This window comes from Hippoglossus stenolepis, chromosome 5 (assembly GCF_022539355.2).
Source record: "Hippoglossus stenolepis isolate QCI-W04-F060 chromosome 5, HSTE1.2, whole genome shotgun sequence".
NCBI classification, from domain to species: Eukaryota; Metazoa; Chordata; class Actinopteri; order Pleuronectiformes; family Pleuronectidae; genus Hippoglossus; species Hippoglossus stenolepis.
This window is the reverse complement of record NC_061487.1, coordinates 11,141,463-11,159,066: the sequence shown is the minus strand read 5'-3', so window position 1 is coordinate 11,159,066 and position 17,604 is coordinate 11,141,463. Positions and strand designations below refer to the sequence as shown.

Genomic DNA, 17,604 nt, shown 5'->3' with positions numbered 1-17,604 from the left:
CTGTTGAACTTTCAGCTCCCGTCCCCACTGAGCTGTGTCCTCTCAGATGTCAGAGTTGTGAAAATCTGCACTGTCACATGCACGTGATGTTTCCCCACGACAACAATCTCACTGAAAGATGATGGTTCGGTGTCTGAAATCTGACCTCAGTGCCGATCAGTCCGTCGGTCAATCAGACAGATGAAGCTGAGAGCGAAATGGAAAGTGAACTGAGTGTCCCCCCCCTCGCCCTGTCTCTCAGCTTGTCATCTGCCGGCTGACGTGATCGATATGGCAGAGAGGCCTAATGGCATCATGGCCACGGCAGTGATTAGCTGAGCAAAGTGAGCCCATGTGGGCCACGTCGGTCCCTATCGAAGTGCACTAGATCAAAAAGATAGCTTCCAGCAAACAGCACTGCATGGCAACTAACATCGATCTGTGGACGAAGCCGCTGTCTGTGTCTGTCTGCCTCGCTCTCCCTCTCAGCAGCTGATAAACACAGAGAAGAACAAACTGAGTTGTTATGATTGATCGCCTCAGTAACTGGATCTGCTATTCAAGCCCATAATTTCTGCTTCTCTCCTCTTATCTCTGACGCTCTGTCTCTCCTTCTCTCTTTCTCTCCCTACAGTTGTGTGTGGCGTGTGTTTGTGTGTGTGTGTGTGAGTGTGTGTGTGTGTGTCTCTAGTCGTCCTCACACGGTGTGACCGAGCAAAGAGGCGGGGCATCGTCGTACTCAGGGGGCCAGAACTTTGTGTCACACAGCGATGATGGAGAGGAGGATGGACACAGCTCTGCTGGTGCTGTTAATGGGACACCTCGCCGCGGCGCTGGAGGTCCCACTCGACCGTAAGGAAACACACACACACACACACACACACACACACACACACACACACACACACACACACACACACACACACACACACACACACACACACACACACACATTCAGTCGAAGCAGTAGGTCTGTCTTCATGCAATTAAGTGATTGTTCAGCAGGAAATTAAAGGCTCAAACGTGAGGATTGCATGTTTTTCTTCCTCACGACAAACTCAATATGTTTGGTTTTAGAGAGGTGGTTGGACATATAGAAGTAACTGTGGTTTACAGTGTGCAGTGTTGATCATTTCAACTCTTGGCAAGAAAGCAAATGACCATTTTTGCCAAAAACTATATAATAATAATAATAATTGTTGGCTGCAGTCCTGGTTTTAGAATGATGGCTTTAACTTATTCAGTTAACAATATTCAGTTTTCCCTTTGAGTTGCTATCGAAAATAATCTTCATTTGTACAGTATAGCATTTAACAATTTAATATGTAACAATTCTTCATTAAAATGCCTAAAAACAACTAGAAATATTTATTGTATTATATATTTTGTTGACTTGTGTTCTTACACCATCCAAAATGTCCCAGAGAAGTCTTTTGCTTTTGTTTTGATTGAGAGACCCCTATTGGCCAAGGTTATTGTACATTTAAAGCTGCAATCTCAGAATATAGTGAAACATTTTTGTTTTAATATGAAGATAGTCAGTTTATTATTATTATTATTGTTATTACAAATAAATACATGAGAGAAGCTGGAACTACCGACTGTTTCATATGCTCACTTGATATTGACTGAAAAGATGAATTTTATGGATTTTCTATTTTATCAACTTATCGTTTCAACATTTCAACATCACATTTATTTGAATTTAAATGTACTCTACCTATTAGCATACACACATTCCTTTTTTCAACTGTTCTTTTTTTTAATATAAAACTATATATTGTTGCAATGGTTCCATTCAGCAAACAGTCACATTATTTCTCACTCACTTATTTCTCACGGCCGACATCTGGCCCTGCAGCCTCATGTGTCTGTGCTGCTGCTGCTGCTGCTGGAGACCTTCTACATATTGTTTGTTTGGAGCACTTCACCATCTGGTTATTCCTCATCAGGAAACAGGTCTTGTCCAAACCTTGTTCTGAAGCTGAAGCGGAAGATGTTTTTCCTTCGCTAATGTCTGGTTCTCTTTACTGTCACATGTGTCTTTTCTTTCTTGTTTGCTGATTCTTGGGAAAAACACTAAAGTTCTGGAAGAATGTAAGTCTCACACCGGTGTGAAGTTACTGCAGAGGATGTGCAAGCAGTGTTTTGTGTTGCCGTGCAATGAGTTATATTGGATCATCTTGATTATATATTTTTGTGTTAGTCTGTTTTACATTATGCGATGCTGAGTGTGGTTTGCGGTTCAGTGTTTTGCACGCATTGATCCTTTTGTTTCTTTGTTTGCTGCTTTGAGCCTGTGTGTGTCTGCAGCTGTGCAGCATTTGTCATAGAGCAATATTGCAAACAGCATGAGTTCTTTTATCATTTGTTTCTTCATAGTCCGTTAGTTACCTCCCCAGCACCGACAGCAACACATTAAGCATAGGATCATTCCAATAAAGTGAAATGTACCCGAGCGTTCTGCATGCCTCTCTGCCGCTCTGCATGTTAGGGGAGGTTTTTATTTTTTAGTGTGTGTGTCAGCAAACAGCCGTGTGGTTTTAGCCGTTGTGGTGATTCTGCATGTGATTGGTAAGGACTGTTCGTGTGGTCAATACTGCAACACACAGAGCGGCTTAGTTATGCAGCGAAGGTCGTGATTATATCTCATCCTGTTTCTGATCATCTTTAGTGCCACAGCCACCGACCATAACTCAGCAATCCCCCAAGGATTACATCATCGACCCGCGGGAGAACATAGTAATCCACTGTGATGCGAAGGGGAAGCCTCATCCCAGGTAGGAATCTGTAGACTGAGATTAAACATTAACGATGGCGTTATTTATGTACATGGTGTCCTTAACAGAGGCTGGTTTTAGCCATTGATTCTTAATCTTTTGCTCCAAATCACTTCCCCTTCCTCTATTTATCTCAGTGTAGCAATAAGTCATTTAAGGACAGTACTCATTAATCAATTGATTTGTCTGTATTGCACAATACTCTTCCCTTCCAGCCATGTTTGAAGATGAGGCAGGCATCAGCAAAATATTTCAAACTTTGGAAGCGCCAGTTCTCACATGTGTAGGTCACTCATTGACCATATTTTCATTTCTTAGCTGTAAAACTTTGCTTTACCCAAATAAAATATCAACCCCTAGAATAGTCTTATGTAAACATCTAGAGCCTGGAAAGTAGTTAAAGGAGTTTAAACACCCAAATCTTTAAAAATGGTCCTTTAAAATCCCTGAAAAATTTATGTTTATGGATTAATAATTTTACATTAAACAAACAACAATCAAAGTAAACAGGAAAGTAGTATTTGTTAGGAGGTTACAGGTAAGCTGCTTCATCAGGAGATTGATGGTCTGATCAGATTTGATTGGTGATTTAATTACAATAATATTTCATCACACAGTTTGTTATCGAGATTTATGACGAACGTTTTATCATCTCAGTTTCTCTTGGACGAGAAACGGGACGCATTTCGACATTGACGAGGACGTCAACGTGGTCATGAGGCCGCACTCCGGGACACTGGTGGTGGACATCAGCAGGGAGAAAGCTGATCACTACGAGGGGGTGTACCAGTGCACGGCGAGAAACAAACATGGAACTGCTGTTTCCCACAACATAGTCATACGACAGTCCAGTAAGTGCACTGCAGTCCCTCATATTATCTCTTATCTTTTCATTTTTCTCTTCTTCCATTTTTCTTAATACCATAACTATCTCACATCACATCAATCAATTCCATTCTTTTCTTTTTCTAACAATTAAGTTGCATTTTCCATCTTAAGAGCGCTCCTGAAAGGTAAAGGTGCATGTGGAAAGCAGCATGTAAGGATGTAATAGTGGATAGAGCTGAACGTCCCTCTGTAATTTTCCTCTAGCACATTGTTCAGTCAGACATCGTCCCTCTTTACCTCTGTCATCATGTCAGCAACCGTCCATTAGCAACACTCACGTAATTCACATCACATAATGGGACGCCGCTGATGTGCGCTCCCTTTTCCAACCAATCCAGGATCCCCCTTGTGGTCAAAGGAGAGGATCAAGCAAATCGTCGTTCAGGAGGGCGTGTCCTTGGTGCTGCCGTGTCGACCCCCTGCTGGCCTGCCCCCTCCCATCATATTCTGGATGGACAATAGTAAGTACTTCATTCACAGAAGATTTTTTTTTAGCTGTATGAAAATAACTGCTGCTGACAAAAATGACTTCGTCTCAGATATGTGCTCCCAGAAGTTCATGGTCACAGCTGAAGGACAGTGCCAGTCACTCTGTATATATTAACTCCTTTACTTCAAATCATATACACTGTTCTTTTTATTACAATATCACAATTCTTGAGATTTCAAGAATAATGTAACGTTTCAAGAATAAAGTCGGAATTAAGAAGGAAGTCCAAATATTACAAGAATAAAGTCCTAATTCAATGAGGAAAAAAACACTATATTCATTCTGGCCGGAGTTGTATTCCTCCTGGATCCAAAACGTTGAACCAATCTCATTGTTATTTGAGAACCTAATAAACCCCCTTTGGGTAGCACACAGATGTAAATAGCCTCAGAGTCAACCACGAACAAATGTTTCCACAGAAGTTTTTCTTCCAAGTCCGTGTGGTTCTTTCTTCGGAATAGATATTACATCAACTCTTCTAAAACAGCCTCATTGTGAAACCTTTACTTAAGGAGCCAAAACATGCAAATACACTGGTATTATGGTTTTGTGAGGCCTAATTTATGGTGTATGATTAATACCACATTCATTATTTGGCATTATTTATACACCAGTTATAAAACAATTTAATTTCTAGGAAGAATTATGCATTAAATATTCATTTTACTGGGCCAGTCTATCCTTAATTCTGTCTAGTGGTCCACCTCGAACTCAGTCTCAGTTACTTAATCCACAGAAAACACTGGGCTGTTTCTACCGGAGAAAATAGTTCCAAAACAACCCCTAAAAGCTGTAGTGTTTTTATTAGTGATAAAGATGAACTGACCCAGCAAACGACATCTCTAACAAACATATTCCACACTTCAGACTTCCAGAGGCTGCCTCAGAGCAGCAGGGTGTCCCAGTCCCTGAACGGAGACCTCTACTTCTCCAACGTTCTCCGAGAGGATTCCAGGAACGACTACATCTGCTACGCCCGCTTCCCACACACACAGACCATCCAGCAGAAACAGCCCATCACCGTCAAGGTCCTCAACCGTAAGTCTGACCCTGTGTGTGACGAGGAGAAATCCACCCAAGTTGTAATGAGCCAGCGTGACGGAGACGGAACAGTGTGTGTGTGTGTGTGTGTGTGTGTGTGTGTGTGTGTGTGTGTGTGTGTGTGTGTGTGTGTGAGTGTGTGTGTTAGTGTGTGAGACAGGTCAGTTACAGTGGCATGTGGGAGGGAAACAGCATTTCCTATCTCTAGTTCCATCCCTCAGAGACGCCAGTGGTCGTCGTCCCACTGAAAAGACATATTGTCAGGGCTCTCGTGGCCCCCTGCAGTATCTGCCAAGCAGGCGCTTGTTTCACTTCTGCTGTGAGACGTTGTGTGCACGCTCTCTGCGGAGACAACAAAGACCGCTCTCTTCCCCAGCCGGCGTTTGTTACTTGACGTGACGGCAGACTGCTCCCACTGGATTCTGATGACGATCACTTCTGACCTCTGACTTTTAAATCATCTCACGTTGATCATGTTTATCTGTCGGAGCATGTTTGTTGTTTGTTTTTGTTTTCTTTTTTGTTCTGCTGATTTCAACTTGTGTCGTGTGTGATTTCTCTGTTGTGTTACAGTGGAAGCAATCAATGACACAATGGCAGCTTTTTACAATGAAACTGATTTGTTTAGTGGTGAGTTTTGAGACCCCGTAGTGTTTACTCCCTCCAACCTAGTGCTCCGAAACTCTGGCTCTTACCCACTAACACTAACCCTTCATCCTGACAACCCCACGGCTCTGTACAGTCACACCAATCTAACCGGGGATCTGGCACCCTCTTGTGCTTACCCCCGGCATAGCACTCCAAACTGCAGCTGTTACCCACTAACATCCAAGTGAATTCTGTGTCCCTCCTTCAATCCTGCTCTATCCAATCAAAACCCTTTCGATAACTTTTCACTTCCTCCTTTAAATACCCACTGATGATGATTCCACTGTGAACTGAGATGATTCGATAACAACATCTGTATAGTCTTGAAAATCACAACAGACGTTTTGACAAAACAAACCACGTATCAATTAACAACAAAATAATCAGGTTAATCATTTTAACTTATTAGACATTTTATTGATTATTGATAAGCAATCTATTTAGCATCTGTTTATTGATTTTGAAGTTTTATACAGCAAAACAAATGCACAATACAGAAAACAATAGCAAAGAAAAAAGAAATAAAGAGAGATAAAAGCTATAAACACAAAAAGTGAATGGACATAATTTAGCCCATAGGTAAAAGGTATTGACCAATAACATAAAGACCAAGTGAACCAGTGGGACAATTAACTCTTCACTTTAGTCAGGTTTTCTGAAAGAGTCCCTCCTTGTTTGTGGTGGTAAATCAAATTCCCCTCAGATGCAACACATTGCCCAGTTCCATCATAAACAATGTATTTGATCCTAACATAATTTGAAGCTTAGATGTTTTCAATTTCTCCTTATTTGCTTTGCCTCTGTCATGAGGCCATCAGCAGTCTTCATGTCTAAAGTCACTGTTTCCCTGCTGCCCTGTCTAATGCTATCGTGCTCCTAGTTGTTAATCTTCCTGTCACCAGCTATTCTCATCTCACTTCATTTAGTCTTCGCTTAACAGATTTTGTCTCTTTGTCCAAACAAGCGCACACAGTAGCTAACATGAGTTCAAATCACTTTCGTGCAATTAAAGTCAGTAGCCGAAAGCAAATCTTAATATCTTTAATTAGATCAATTACATGAGAAGGTATATTCATTTAATAGGACATTTATTTGGCAAAGAAGTGCACTAAAATACAACATGGCAACACAAGAAGAGTCTTCATCAAGCCAGTGAAGGAAGGAGTGTGAATGTGAAGCTCCTGATTTGGACCTGGATCATCATTAGACACGTTTACATGGACGACAATATTCTGACATTAACCCATAAACAGCATGTGCTGATTATCGTAATCTAAATAAGGTCGTACTCAGAATAAGCGATAGTTAAATTAAAACATTTGGCGTATTCTGACCTTAGTCACATTATGTCGCAATGTATACGTCTTAATCACATTATATCATCCAAACAAGTAGTAATAAATAAAAAGAATAAGAATAAGAATAAACTTAATTTATATAGCACCTTTCAAAACACAGTTACAAGATAAATGATCTCAAATTAAAAATTAGTAGGACATAAGGTGAAATGACGGTCGAAATACTGTCTTGAAATGTTTGGTGTCCATTTAAACACAGTCACTGTGTTATGGACAGATGCAGAAGAGAGAGTAATACATTTCTATGTCAATCTCTAACTACAGAAGACCCAGTGGATGAGAGGAAGCCGACCTTCCTCATCCCATCTGGCTCCTCCAGCTCCCACACGGTGTTGAGAGGCCAGGTGCTGGAGATGGAGTGTATCGCAGAGGGACTGTAAGTGAGAGAATCTGCCATCGCTTCAGTGCTGAAAGCCTTGAGTGCCCACCTGCACCTGCTCGAGTGTCATCATCGCTCCCTTTCTCTCTTCCTCTTCGAAACCAGGCCCACCCCAGAAATCTCCTGGATCAAATTGAGCGGCGATCTCCCGACCCAACGCATGTCCTACCTGTACTACCAGAAGAACCTGCGCATCGTGAACGTGTCGGCATCGGACGCGGGAGATTACCGCTGCAGCGCCAAGAACATGCTCGGCTCGGTGCACCACACCATCCACGTCTCTGTCAAAGGTGGGTCGGTGGTGAGAGGCGCGGCCAGACCTCCAAGCCGTGGCGCAGTCACTCCTTCTTCCTGCTGCTTCATTCTCCCTCTGTCTCATAATTGATTTATGCGGAGATGCCAACAGGCCAGTATGTTCGCTGATTAATTCTCCTGCCTTCTGTTCTATTTTCAGCTTCTCCATATTGGATCGGCGGCGCTCCCAGGAACCTCGTCCTGGCTCCGGGAGAGAACGGCGTGCTGACCTGCAGGGCCAGTGGCACGCCCAAGCCCTCCATCACCTGGGCGATGAATGGCATCCCCATAGCGAGTGAGTGCAACCTGTTCCACTGCTTTGAACTCCAACTGCCAGGTGCTGTGGCCTATTCACATAAGCTGAGCTTTGTTTAATTTTATTATCAGAGAAGGGATTTTGTTGTTATCTCTTTGACGCAGGTGTGTAGTTACCTTGGGAGTGTGCAGCATTATTTCCCTATGGGATACACGTTTGAAACTTACAATGGCGGAGTTTTGATACTGACACTAAAGGAATTCACAAAGATGAAGATGTTTCCAGACAAGACAAACCTCTCAACTATGTCTCGTTTTATCTTAAATTATGGCATCTGCTTACATTTTTTGTAAATAAGCCGAATTAGCTTTCCTGACTAAAGTTGAAGTATTGTGATGTTTTGTTGCCTGGCAACCAGTGGAAAGACTCCAGGAAGTCCCTGCACAAAACCCTCTGTAAAACCACAACTAGTCAGTTTTACATTTGTTTTTGTTAAAAATAAACAAAGGATATAATTAGTTTATTATTGATTTATAAATTGCTGCTACAGGAGGCTGAGTGTTCTTGTTTCTCCTGTGTCCGGTCTGTATGCTAAGCTAAGCTAAATGGCTATCGTGGTAGCTTTGCCTTAGAAGGGTAAAAAAAATAATTCAGGTGTGATATTCACTGTGCTCCTGTGAGACACTGCAAACTTAATGTGTAGTATTTATGTGTTTAGAGCATTTAACACCATCACACCTCTTTACAATTTTTGCATATTGGTGTGACAGGCATATAGCGTACGCACGTAAATAATAAAAACAACTGTATTGACAATAAAGTCTGGTGTTAGGCGCTGGTGAGACATGGACGTGCAATTTACAACTAAAGTGTAACATTTGATAGCTCAATTCAAAGACTACTATTCACTTAAGATTATATTAATTGGTTTAAAGGTGATGGTGTCAGCATCTTGGAACCAAAATCTCCACAGACCTTCCAGTTAGTTGTCACGACTTAAGAGGGCGTTCACGAAAGTTTTACATAGTCGGGAACAGATTTTTCCGATTATTCTGACGACACATGAATGCACAATCAGCTCTCATAGGAAGACGTCACCAGAGCCAAAATCAAAAGTATCTATTTAGTCTTTAACCAGGATTCACAAAGCCAGAGTTAAATCTTTTCACCCTGTTATCCGTGAACAGATTCCCCGAAGGATCTGAGCAGAAAGGTGGAAGAGGACACCATTATCTTCACGGACATACAGATGGGATCCAGCGCCGTCTACCAGTGTAACGTCTCCAATGACCACGGCTACCTCATGGCCAACGCCTTCGTCAATGTCCTCTGTAAGTTCATCACACCAGATCCATTTTGTATTTGAGCGCTGTTTCACGTGGATTTCTGCAGTGAAATAACACGTCAATAACTGCTGCAGCGGAGCCACCCAGAGTGCTGACGCCGGCCAACAAGGTCTACCAGGTCATCAAAAACCACCGGGCCCGGATAGACTGCGCTTTCTTTGGGTCACCCATCCCTAAAATTACATGGTGAGTGAATGGACTTTTCTTTACAGACGAAAAGTTGATTTATATTTCTTCAAAAGCTCAAAGCGGCTTCCTCTCTCTCTCTCTCTCTCTCTCTCTCTCTCTCTCTGCCAGGTTCAAAGACAGCCGCTCCAGCACCCTGGACGGAGATCCGTACATCCAGCATGACAACGGCACTTTAGAGATTCACACAGCTCAGGCCAGAAACAGTGGCAAATACACCTGCGCCGCCAGAAACATGCTGGGGATCTATGAGAATCACGTCTACCTGGAGGTCAAAGGTGAGAAGATTCTGTGAGAATAATAAGAATAGGGGGTGCATTTCACAGTGTTGGTGTTATTACATTGTGACGTTTGTAAGAAAAAAACTACTGGTGAGTTTAAGAGCTACTAGTGGTGTGACCTTTGGTTATAGCCACGCCAGCAGTTTCCATTTGTTTCCAGTCTTTATGCTAAGCTAAGATAATATGGTGATACGAAAATATGGTGATTACGACTCATTGAAGAAAACACTCTTAAACAGTCAAAGTTGAGTTTAATCATAGTAGTAGTTTAATCATAAGGTGAAGAATTATGGCTGGGGCAGAGAAATATATCTCATCTCTCCCCATCTGATCAGACGGGGGGGTGCATCACACCCTCCCAGTGCGGTTCCACCAGCGACCCGACCTGTCTGCTGAGCTAAATACGAGTAATGGAGCAAAAAAAGAAATCTCACTAAAAAAGCAGGGATTTGCACCAGTCAGATTATTCTGGTGAAAGGGTTGAGAACCAATGATTTAATGTATTCATTCTTGACTCTCCCCCACTCATCAGAACCCACCCGCATCCTGAAGCAGCCCGAGTACAAGGTGGTCCAGAGGGGCAGGTCGGTGGTGTTTGAGTGTAAAGTGAAACATGACCCCACACTCGTCCCCACCATGACCTGGCTCAAAGACGACGGAGAGCTCCCTGACGATGAGAGGTCAGAGATGTCACTCACCATTGGAAATGTCTCAGTTTTCGAGACCATTAACCCTGTGATTGCTGTCCCTCTGTTTCAGTGTAATGGATCCTGTCAGTATTTGTTTACTCCCCTCACCTCAAATCAAAGTTCAGTGTTAAATGTCTTGACCTTGTTTGAGCATCCGTCCTGAGTGATCCAATCATAAGTGGTCAGTGCTAAGTTCAGGTCTAAATGACAACCGCAGTACCTGAGATCCGATCACTCGGACCACATTTGGAGGTGGTCTGAGACACGTGGCCATATTATATTCAATGTGTGATCGTGTCCTGGGCCACATGTGGAGGACCAGCTACTCAGCTGAAGTCTCTGACCTGCTGCAGTTTCACAATGAATCGAACATATTTGTACATATGATCACCCTCCCCCTTTCTCTCTCTCTCTCTCCCTCTCTCTCACTTGCTCGCCTGTGCCAACACACACACACACACACACACACACACACACACACACACACACACACACACACAAATACTAACATCCGTCACATCTGTAAACTCACGAAAACAACAAAATTGGTTTTAGCGAACAGAGATGACGTACGTGTTTATTTGCATGTAGAGCAGGGAAGTGGACGCAGGAGACACATTCAGGACGTATTTTAAATACCAGCTGTTCACTTGTGATCCGACCCCCTGAGGATGGCTATTAATACCAGGTCCTAACAGGGCCTTTGTCACCTTGAAAGCCCGGCGGTAAAACAAATTAAATAGCTTTAAGATTATATTTAATCCTGCTGATCTGTCTGTATGAACTGTTTGTTTTACAGATTAATCGTCGACTCTGACAGCCTCACCATCACTGACGTGACCGAGAGCGACGGGGGCGTGTACACCTGCATCATGAACACAACTCTGGACCACGACTCAGCCAGCGCAGAGCTCACCGTCGTCGGTACGTGCTGCTTCTCAGAAACTTAATTCACCCGCTTGTTTAAACAAACTGAGTAATGATCAAAGTGTAACCTCTGCCTCATAACACACACAACGGATCGCTTCAAGGGTAATAGCCTGAGAGTTTACTGAAGGGGGTTTGGAGCGGATTGAATCAGCGGAATGAATATTTAATTATCGCCTTCTTAGCGTGCCAGATAATCTCCTTTTGTTTTTGTACGGCTGACTGACCACTAACCTCCATTTCACTCCTGCCCTCCTACCTGGCAGAGGCCACGCCAACTCCAGCTGTTGTCTACGGTAAACCTGCAGCGCACAGGAGCAGCCAGATTCGCTGCTCTGCTCTCATGGGCTTGTATTGTTCATTGGATGTTTCTGTTCAGTGGAGCATGTTTTAGCCTGACGATGCTGTTTGTCACTGTGCATTTTTTTCCTTTTTAGCTTTGATTTCAGGTGTTTTGTTCATATTTTTTTGTGATTAATTGTATTTTTTATTTTTACCTTTTTTGTCAGTTGGAATGAATCAAACCACTGAGGCAAAAATTTAACATTTAGCGATGGGGGGGAAGCCATTTTCTCTCACGCTTCAAAGCAAAGATCATTTGTAAAGCAAACATCTCTTCATTGCACCACTTGGGATCTTTTGCCAAGCGCCGTTTCCTCGTCACTCACTTATTCAAAGCATGCGTTTTCACTTTATCAATTCATTTCCAAAACATGAGCCCTGAGCCTCTCGAGCGAGCCCCAGACTCGATTTCACGGAGACTGATTACGGAGGATGATCAAATTGAGCGACAGTCGTTTCATATGCATGATGCAGTGTCTGCATGTGTATCACGGAGCAAATAATGGTGTCAAATAGACCATGTCAAGAAATAGAGGGCTAACGGTACAACCTTAGCATATGTCATTATTGCAGTATAATGGAAGCAAGTTATAGATATCGTGTTTTGTTTTTGTTTCATCTCGCCTTGGCATGAATCCTTCATATATTTATACATCTGTAACATGAAGTCAGTGTGACTGTCATCTCAGTACGATGAGTTACAAACGTTGCTCCCTGTGATGCATTTACCCCAGAACGACCTGACCCCCCAACTGACCTGGAGCTGACGGACCAGAAGAAGAGGAGCGTGCAGCTCACATGGACCCCCGGGGATGAGCATAACAGTCCAATTCAGAGTATGTATTAAGTGTGTGTGTGCGTGCGTGCGTGCGTGCGTGCGTGCGTGCGTGCGTGCGTGCGTGCGTGCGTGCGTGCGTGCGTGCGTGCGTGCGTGTCTGTTATGATCAGATCTGGTAAACACTGACCTGCTGGCAGTAGAAAATAATCCCCAAAACAGTCACAGTTCAAATATTGCGAAATTGTTATTAAAGCCATGCAGAGAATGAAGCAACATCCTGTGTTCCCGACCCCACTTCAAAGCTGTGAGCGCTCTGACGATGGCAAAGTCATGTTCCGCTGCTGATGAACATATATGAGCCCACTGACATTTAACTGTGCATATAGAGTCATTACATCGAGGGCAAAGTGACTCACACATCATGGTGTGTAGCAGCTTCACAAGCTACACTTGCAGCACTGTGCACATGCTTAAGGCTCATGAAGACAACACACCCGTGTAAACAAAGCACTGTAGGGACCGACATTATCACAACGTACGTGACAATGAAGCCAGACTTTTTGCCCTAATAGGCCACACTGGGCATACAGCACACATGCCTCAGAGTTGGAGCTTGTGATGAATAAATTACACTGTGACAAAAAAAAGAAGCAAAATAACTGATGATTATTTAATGAATGGTGTCCTTGGCAGATCAAGCATGTACAAGCAAAGCCTCGAGAAAAATGTAAACAAGATGAGAAAAACGCACTTAGGGAAACAAACAGATACCGTATTACCCAACACCCACTTTTCTCCTGGCTTAAAAACAAAAAGAGGTCGGCACAGTAACCACACACACGTAAATGCTTCAATACGTTCATCCTGACAGCGTGCAGCACTGCAGTGTGGAGGTAGGATGCTGTTCAGAGGCAGATAATGAGCTATTCTCTCTGCAGAGGACAGAATCCCAGCGCTTGCAGAGTTGAGACACACAGACACACACACACACACACACACACACAGCTTATTAACCCAAGCAAACTTCCTGACTCTCTGCTCTGCTCTGGCACCACCACCGCACAGCACACACACACACACACACACACACACACACACACACACACACACACACACACACACACACACACACACACACACACACACACACACACACACACACACACACACACACACACACACACACACACACACACACACACAAAACAGTGAGCTCAGGCTGCCACCCACCTCTGTTCCCATGCACACATGTGTGTGTTTGTGTGTGTGTGTGTGTGTGTGTGTGTGTGTGTGTGTGTGTGTGTGTGTGTGTGTGTGTGTGTGTGTGAGGCTCTACTGATTTTCAGATATGCAGCTCAGTCATGAGGATTAATGTTCAGCATGTGAAAACAGTTTTATTTTGTGCTGTAACGCTGAATTTAAGATCCATTGTGTTTTAATAACTATCCAGGGAGTAAATGTCAGGATGTCTCAGCCTTTACAGATTTGATTTGGACCAATTTCTCACAAGATTATTGAACTACAAGGCTAAACCTCTTGAGAACTCTTTAATTCATTACATTTGTACCATTTGGCTGACTCTAAGAGAGTGCAGAGAAAGCAGAGAGTGAGTGGATTAGGATGAAATAAAAGTTCCAACTGTACAGTTAGCTTCTATATATTTCCATGTTTATATTTTTAAGTTTATATATTTCATTTTTGTATTATGGATATTTTTTGCTTACATTCTCTCTATCAATCTATCTATCAAAAAAAAAACTTGAGTATTCAGAATCACAATTGATTAATAATACAATTTACACAATGGATTTCAATGTTTAAAATAAAGAACCTAAATATTACTGGAAGAGAGTCTGGTGCAGAACATGTTACTTCTTCACTGTCTATTAGTATTGTCGTCTTGTTCGAACACATCTCTTCACCATGCCAGAGCACAGCTGGAGGCAGCATATTTAGACGTCTTGAGAAAAACAAACCTTGAAGGCGGACATTCCAGTTTGTCCAATATCTTGTCAGACCGTGTATGAAGCGTTCAGTTCACTGTACTTGTCTTTCTTTATTTCACACAGAATTTCTGATCCAGTATGACGACTCTCTGCACCACCGAGGTCACTGGCACAACCTCACCGAGGTCCCTGGAACCAGGACGACTGCTCACCTCAAGTTGTCTCCCTACGTGCACTACACCTTCAGGGTTTTGGCTCTCAATGCCATGGGCTTCAGTCGGCCCAGCTTCCCCTCCAGGATGTTTAAGACAGAAGCTGCAGGTACAGTCTCAGCTCATCTATTGTGCTGTTTCACTAAATAAATGCTCCCTGTATCATTAGCTGATCAGTTTTCCTCTTGCTGGTAAACATATTTGATTTAAGATATAAATGAGCTTTTATTGAAGGCCTCATTTCAGAAATATATTTTCTATTGGATAATGTTGTCGACATTGATTTCTTTTCCAGCTCCAGACGAGAACCCTAAAGATGTTGAGGGATTTGGAACAGAGCATGACAATCTTGTAATCTCATGGAAGGTAATAAAGATGTGTTAGGCTCTCCATTTTAATCCTGACGCATTTACCGTGGTCCAGGGACCACCCTGAAACATATGAGCTTTGCTTTTTTTTCAAGCCACCAACATCAAATATCACATCTATATAATAGTTACAGAAAACTCTGTATGTCTGTCGGTGGAACACGTATGTGGAAGAACCACATATGTCTTGTCGTCTTAACACTTGGCATGTGTGTTGTTAAGAGCCCAGGGAAGTGCAGTGTCTGATTTGGACACGCGATACATTCAAGATTATTTTAATGTTTTCAATCACGAGTATTGCAATTACACAACAACAGGCGCGTTTGTGCAGCAGCGGTGTTGCAGCTTCAGCGTTCTGTGACTCTGTGACAGCTGGTCTTTACTGCTGTCTTAACTGCAACCAGTATTACCACTGACCAAGCAAAGCACCCAACCAGCAGGTTTAGAACAGGCACTGCACTAGTATCATTAAATCTGAAGTTTTCTGCAAAAGTATTCTCTTGACAAATACTGAAACTTTCTCTGCTGCAGCCGCTGACAGGGCTCCAGTCTAATGGCCCAGGGCTTCGTTATCGAGTAATGTGGAGGCAGAAGGCAGTGGAAAGTGATTGGACCACAGTGACTGTGTCCAATAACTCCCGGTTCGTCGTGTCTGGAACGCCCACGTTCGTACCATACGAGCTAAAAGTTCAGGCTGTGAACGACCACGGAGTTGGACCTGAGCCTGCTATCGCCCGCGGCTACTCAGGAGAGGACTGTGAGTTCGATTGACTCTTTAGACTCATAAAAAAAAACATTACTGTGTGTGTGTGTCTGAGCCTGGGGGTGATACATTTCACTGTGTAACCAATGGCATTTACTCAGTGTGTTGTGCTGTTGTATTTAGTTGTTGTCGTGTTCCTTGTCCGTTGCACAGTGCCGGTAGCAGCTCCAGAAAACGTTCAGGTGGTGGTGCTGAACAGCACTCTGGCCGAGGTGCACTGGGATCCTGTGCCTCATAAATTAATACGTGGGCATCTCAAAGGATACAAGGTGCAGTATAGCAAACACTACATGCAGCGTGACACGGATACCAAATCCCACAATCCTCTCAGTGCTGACTGTACATGAACCATATCTTGTAGGTGTACTACTGGAAAGAGCGCAGTCTCCACAAACACAACCCCTACCACATGGAGAAGCTGATCCTGATGTTCAGTGGGAACCACAGCCACGGCATGGTGCCCGGTCTGCACCCCTTCAGCGTCTACTCCTTCAACGTCAGAGTGTATAACGGCAAAGGAGAGGGTCCTGTGAGCCCCACCCAGCAGTTTGACACACCAGAAGGAGGTGAGAGACAGGAATGCACGCCATTTATTTCTGTCTGTCTGTCTTTTTTTTTTTTTACTGTTTTGCAAACTTTGAAATTGTCTGCGTTTGGTGTGCTAGTAAATCTGCTAATGCTGCTGGACACATGTTCAGTGATGGTACTGGAATCTTTGAGTGTTTTGGGTCTCTCAACATCATGCGCCCTCCTCCATGTGACTTAGCTGAGGCTGATCAGACCCCAGCTTGTGTGTCCAGGGGGCGAGCACCCCATGGTTCTCCTCCTTTGAGCCACAGCCATCTCTAGGCTCTTTGCTGGCGGCTCTTCTTCTCCTCACTCCTTCAATGCTCAACGGCCTAAAGGCTTTGGACAGGGATCGAGCAGCAGTACCCCTGCATCCACCCTCTACTGGGAGACACCTTGCTTTCCATCCGGCTTATTGACACCTGCTGACCCCGGCTGTCGGTGGATTCTGCAGGGAAAAGCTGATGGAGTCGGTCACTCTTGAAACCACCAAAGTCGAGATTCAATATGAATCATCCAGAGATTTTCCACTATTTTACCAGAAAAAACATTGAACCCACAGCAGATTAGAGGTGTTAAAGCCACAAGCAATGATCCACAAGCAAACACAGACACCTCTATTAAAACACAACACTTACTTGTAATTATGGATAACTGCCTATTAGAATATGTATCTGGCCTAAATGTCATGTGAATGAATCTATATGATGATTTCCTATCTATAGCACAAACACTGAAGCAATGGTGAAAATCATATAGTCAGATGACTTAAAGCAATCAGCAATCATTCATTTAAAATATTATTTTAAAAACCTATTTATCTTTACTGTGATGAGGTTTCCTGATTAATGTTTTTTGCCCCACAGTACCTGGAGCTCCTACTTCCCTGATAGTCACCAACTCAAACCTGGACACCTTAACCCTTGAATGGAGTCCTCCCCATGATCGTAAAGGACGCATCACTGGCTACACCCTCAAATATCAGCCAGGTGAGGTTTTACACTGACTGAATAGATCACAGCACTGGGCTTCAGAGAGCTTTTTATAACTTAACCCAGTGTTTAGTGTCACCTTCCGTCATGTAGT

At 43.3% G+C, this 17,604-nt stretch overlaps 1 protein-coding gene across 23 annotated transcripts in view; it reads left to right on the top strand.

The window, feature by feature from the left end:
* LOC118109536 (neuronal cell adhesion molecule) overlaps positions 1-17,604 on the top strand; it is an 81,129-nt gene that overhangs the window by 51,488 nt on the left and 12,037 nt on the right. For 6 of the 23 annotated variants that reach the window (XM_035156719.2, XM_047339850.1, XM_035156714.2 and 3 more), the window contains exons 3-26: positions 614-831; positions 2,065-2,076; positions 2,654-2,759; positions 3,417-3,610; positions 3,740-3,772; positions 3,986-4,108; positions 5,005-5,175; positions 5,752-5,808; positions 7,449-7,560; positions 7,669-7,853; positions 8,018-8,152; positions 9,301-9,444; positions 9,534-9,645; positions 9,757-9,923; positions 10,459-10,606; positions 11,415-11,539; positions 11,809-11,838; positions 12,619-12,720; positions 14,732-14,929; positions 15,116-15,186; positions 15,720-15,945; positions 16,105-16,220; positions 16,313-16,517; positions 17,385-17,507. In XM_035156719.2, the coding sequence (XP_035012610.1) occupies positions 750-831; positions 2,065-2,076; positions 2,654-2,759; positions 3,417-3,610; positions 3,740-3,772; positions 3,986-4,108; positions 5,005-5,175; positions 5,752-5,808; positions 7,449-7,560; positions 7,669-7,853; positions 8,018-8,152; positions 9,301-9,444; positions 9,534-9,645; positions 9,757-9,923; positions 10,459-10,606; positions 11,415-11,539; positions 11,809-11,838; positions 12,619-12,720; positions 14,732-14,929; positions 15,116-15,186; positions 15,720-15,945; positions 16,105-16,220; positions 16,313-16,517; positions 17,385-17,507 (2,977 nt within the window). In that variant the 5' untranslated portion in view covers positions 614-749. The remainder of the gene's footprint in view (positions 1-613; positions 832-2,064; positions 2,077-2,653; positions 2,760-3,416; positions 3,611-3,739; positions 3,773-3,985; positions 4,109-5,004; positions 5,176-5,751; positions 5,809-7,448; positions 7,561-7,668; positions 7,854-8,017; positions 8,153-9,300; positions 9,445-9,533; positions 9,646-9,756; positions 9,924-10,458; positions 10,607-11,414; positions 11,540-11,808; positions 11,839-12,618; positions 12,721-14,731; positions 14,930-15,115; positions 15,187-15,719; positions 15,946-16,104; positions 16,221-16,312; positions 16,518-17,384; positions 17,508-17,604) is intronic. The other 17 variants (XM_035156726.2, XM_035156722.2, XM_035156716.2 and 14 more) reach the window with 9 other exon arrangements.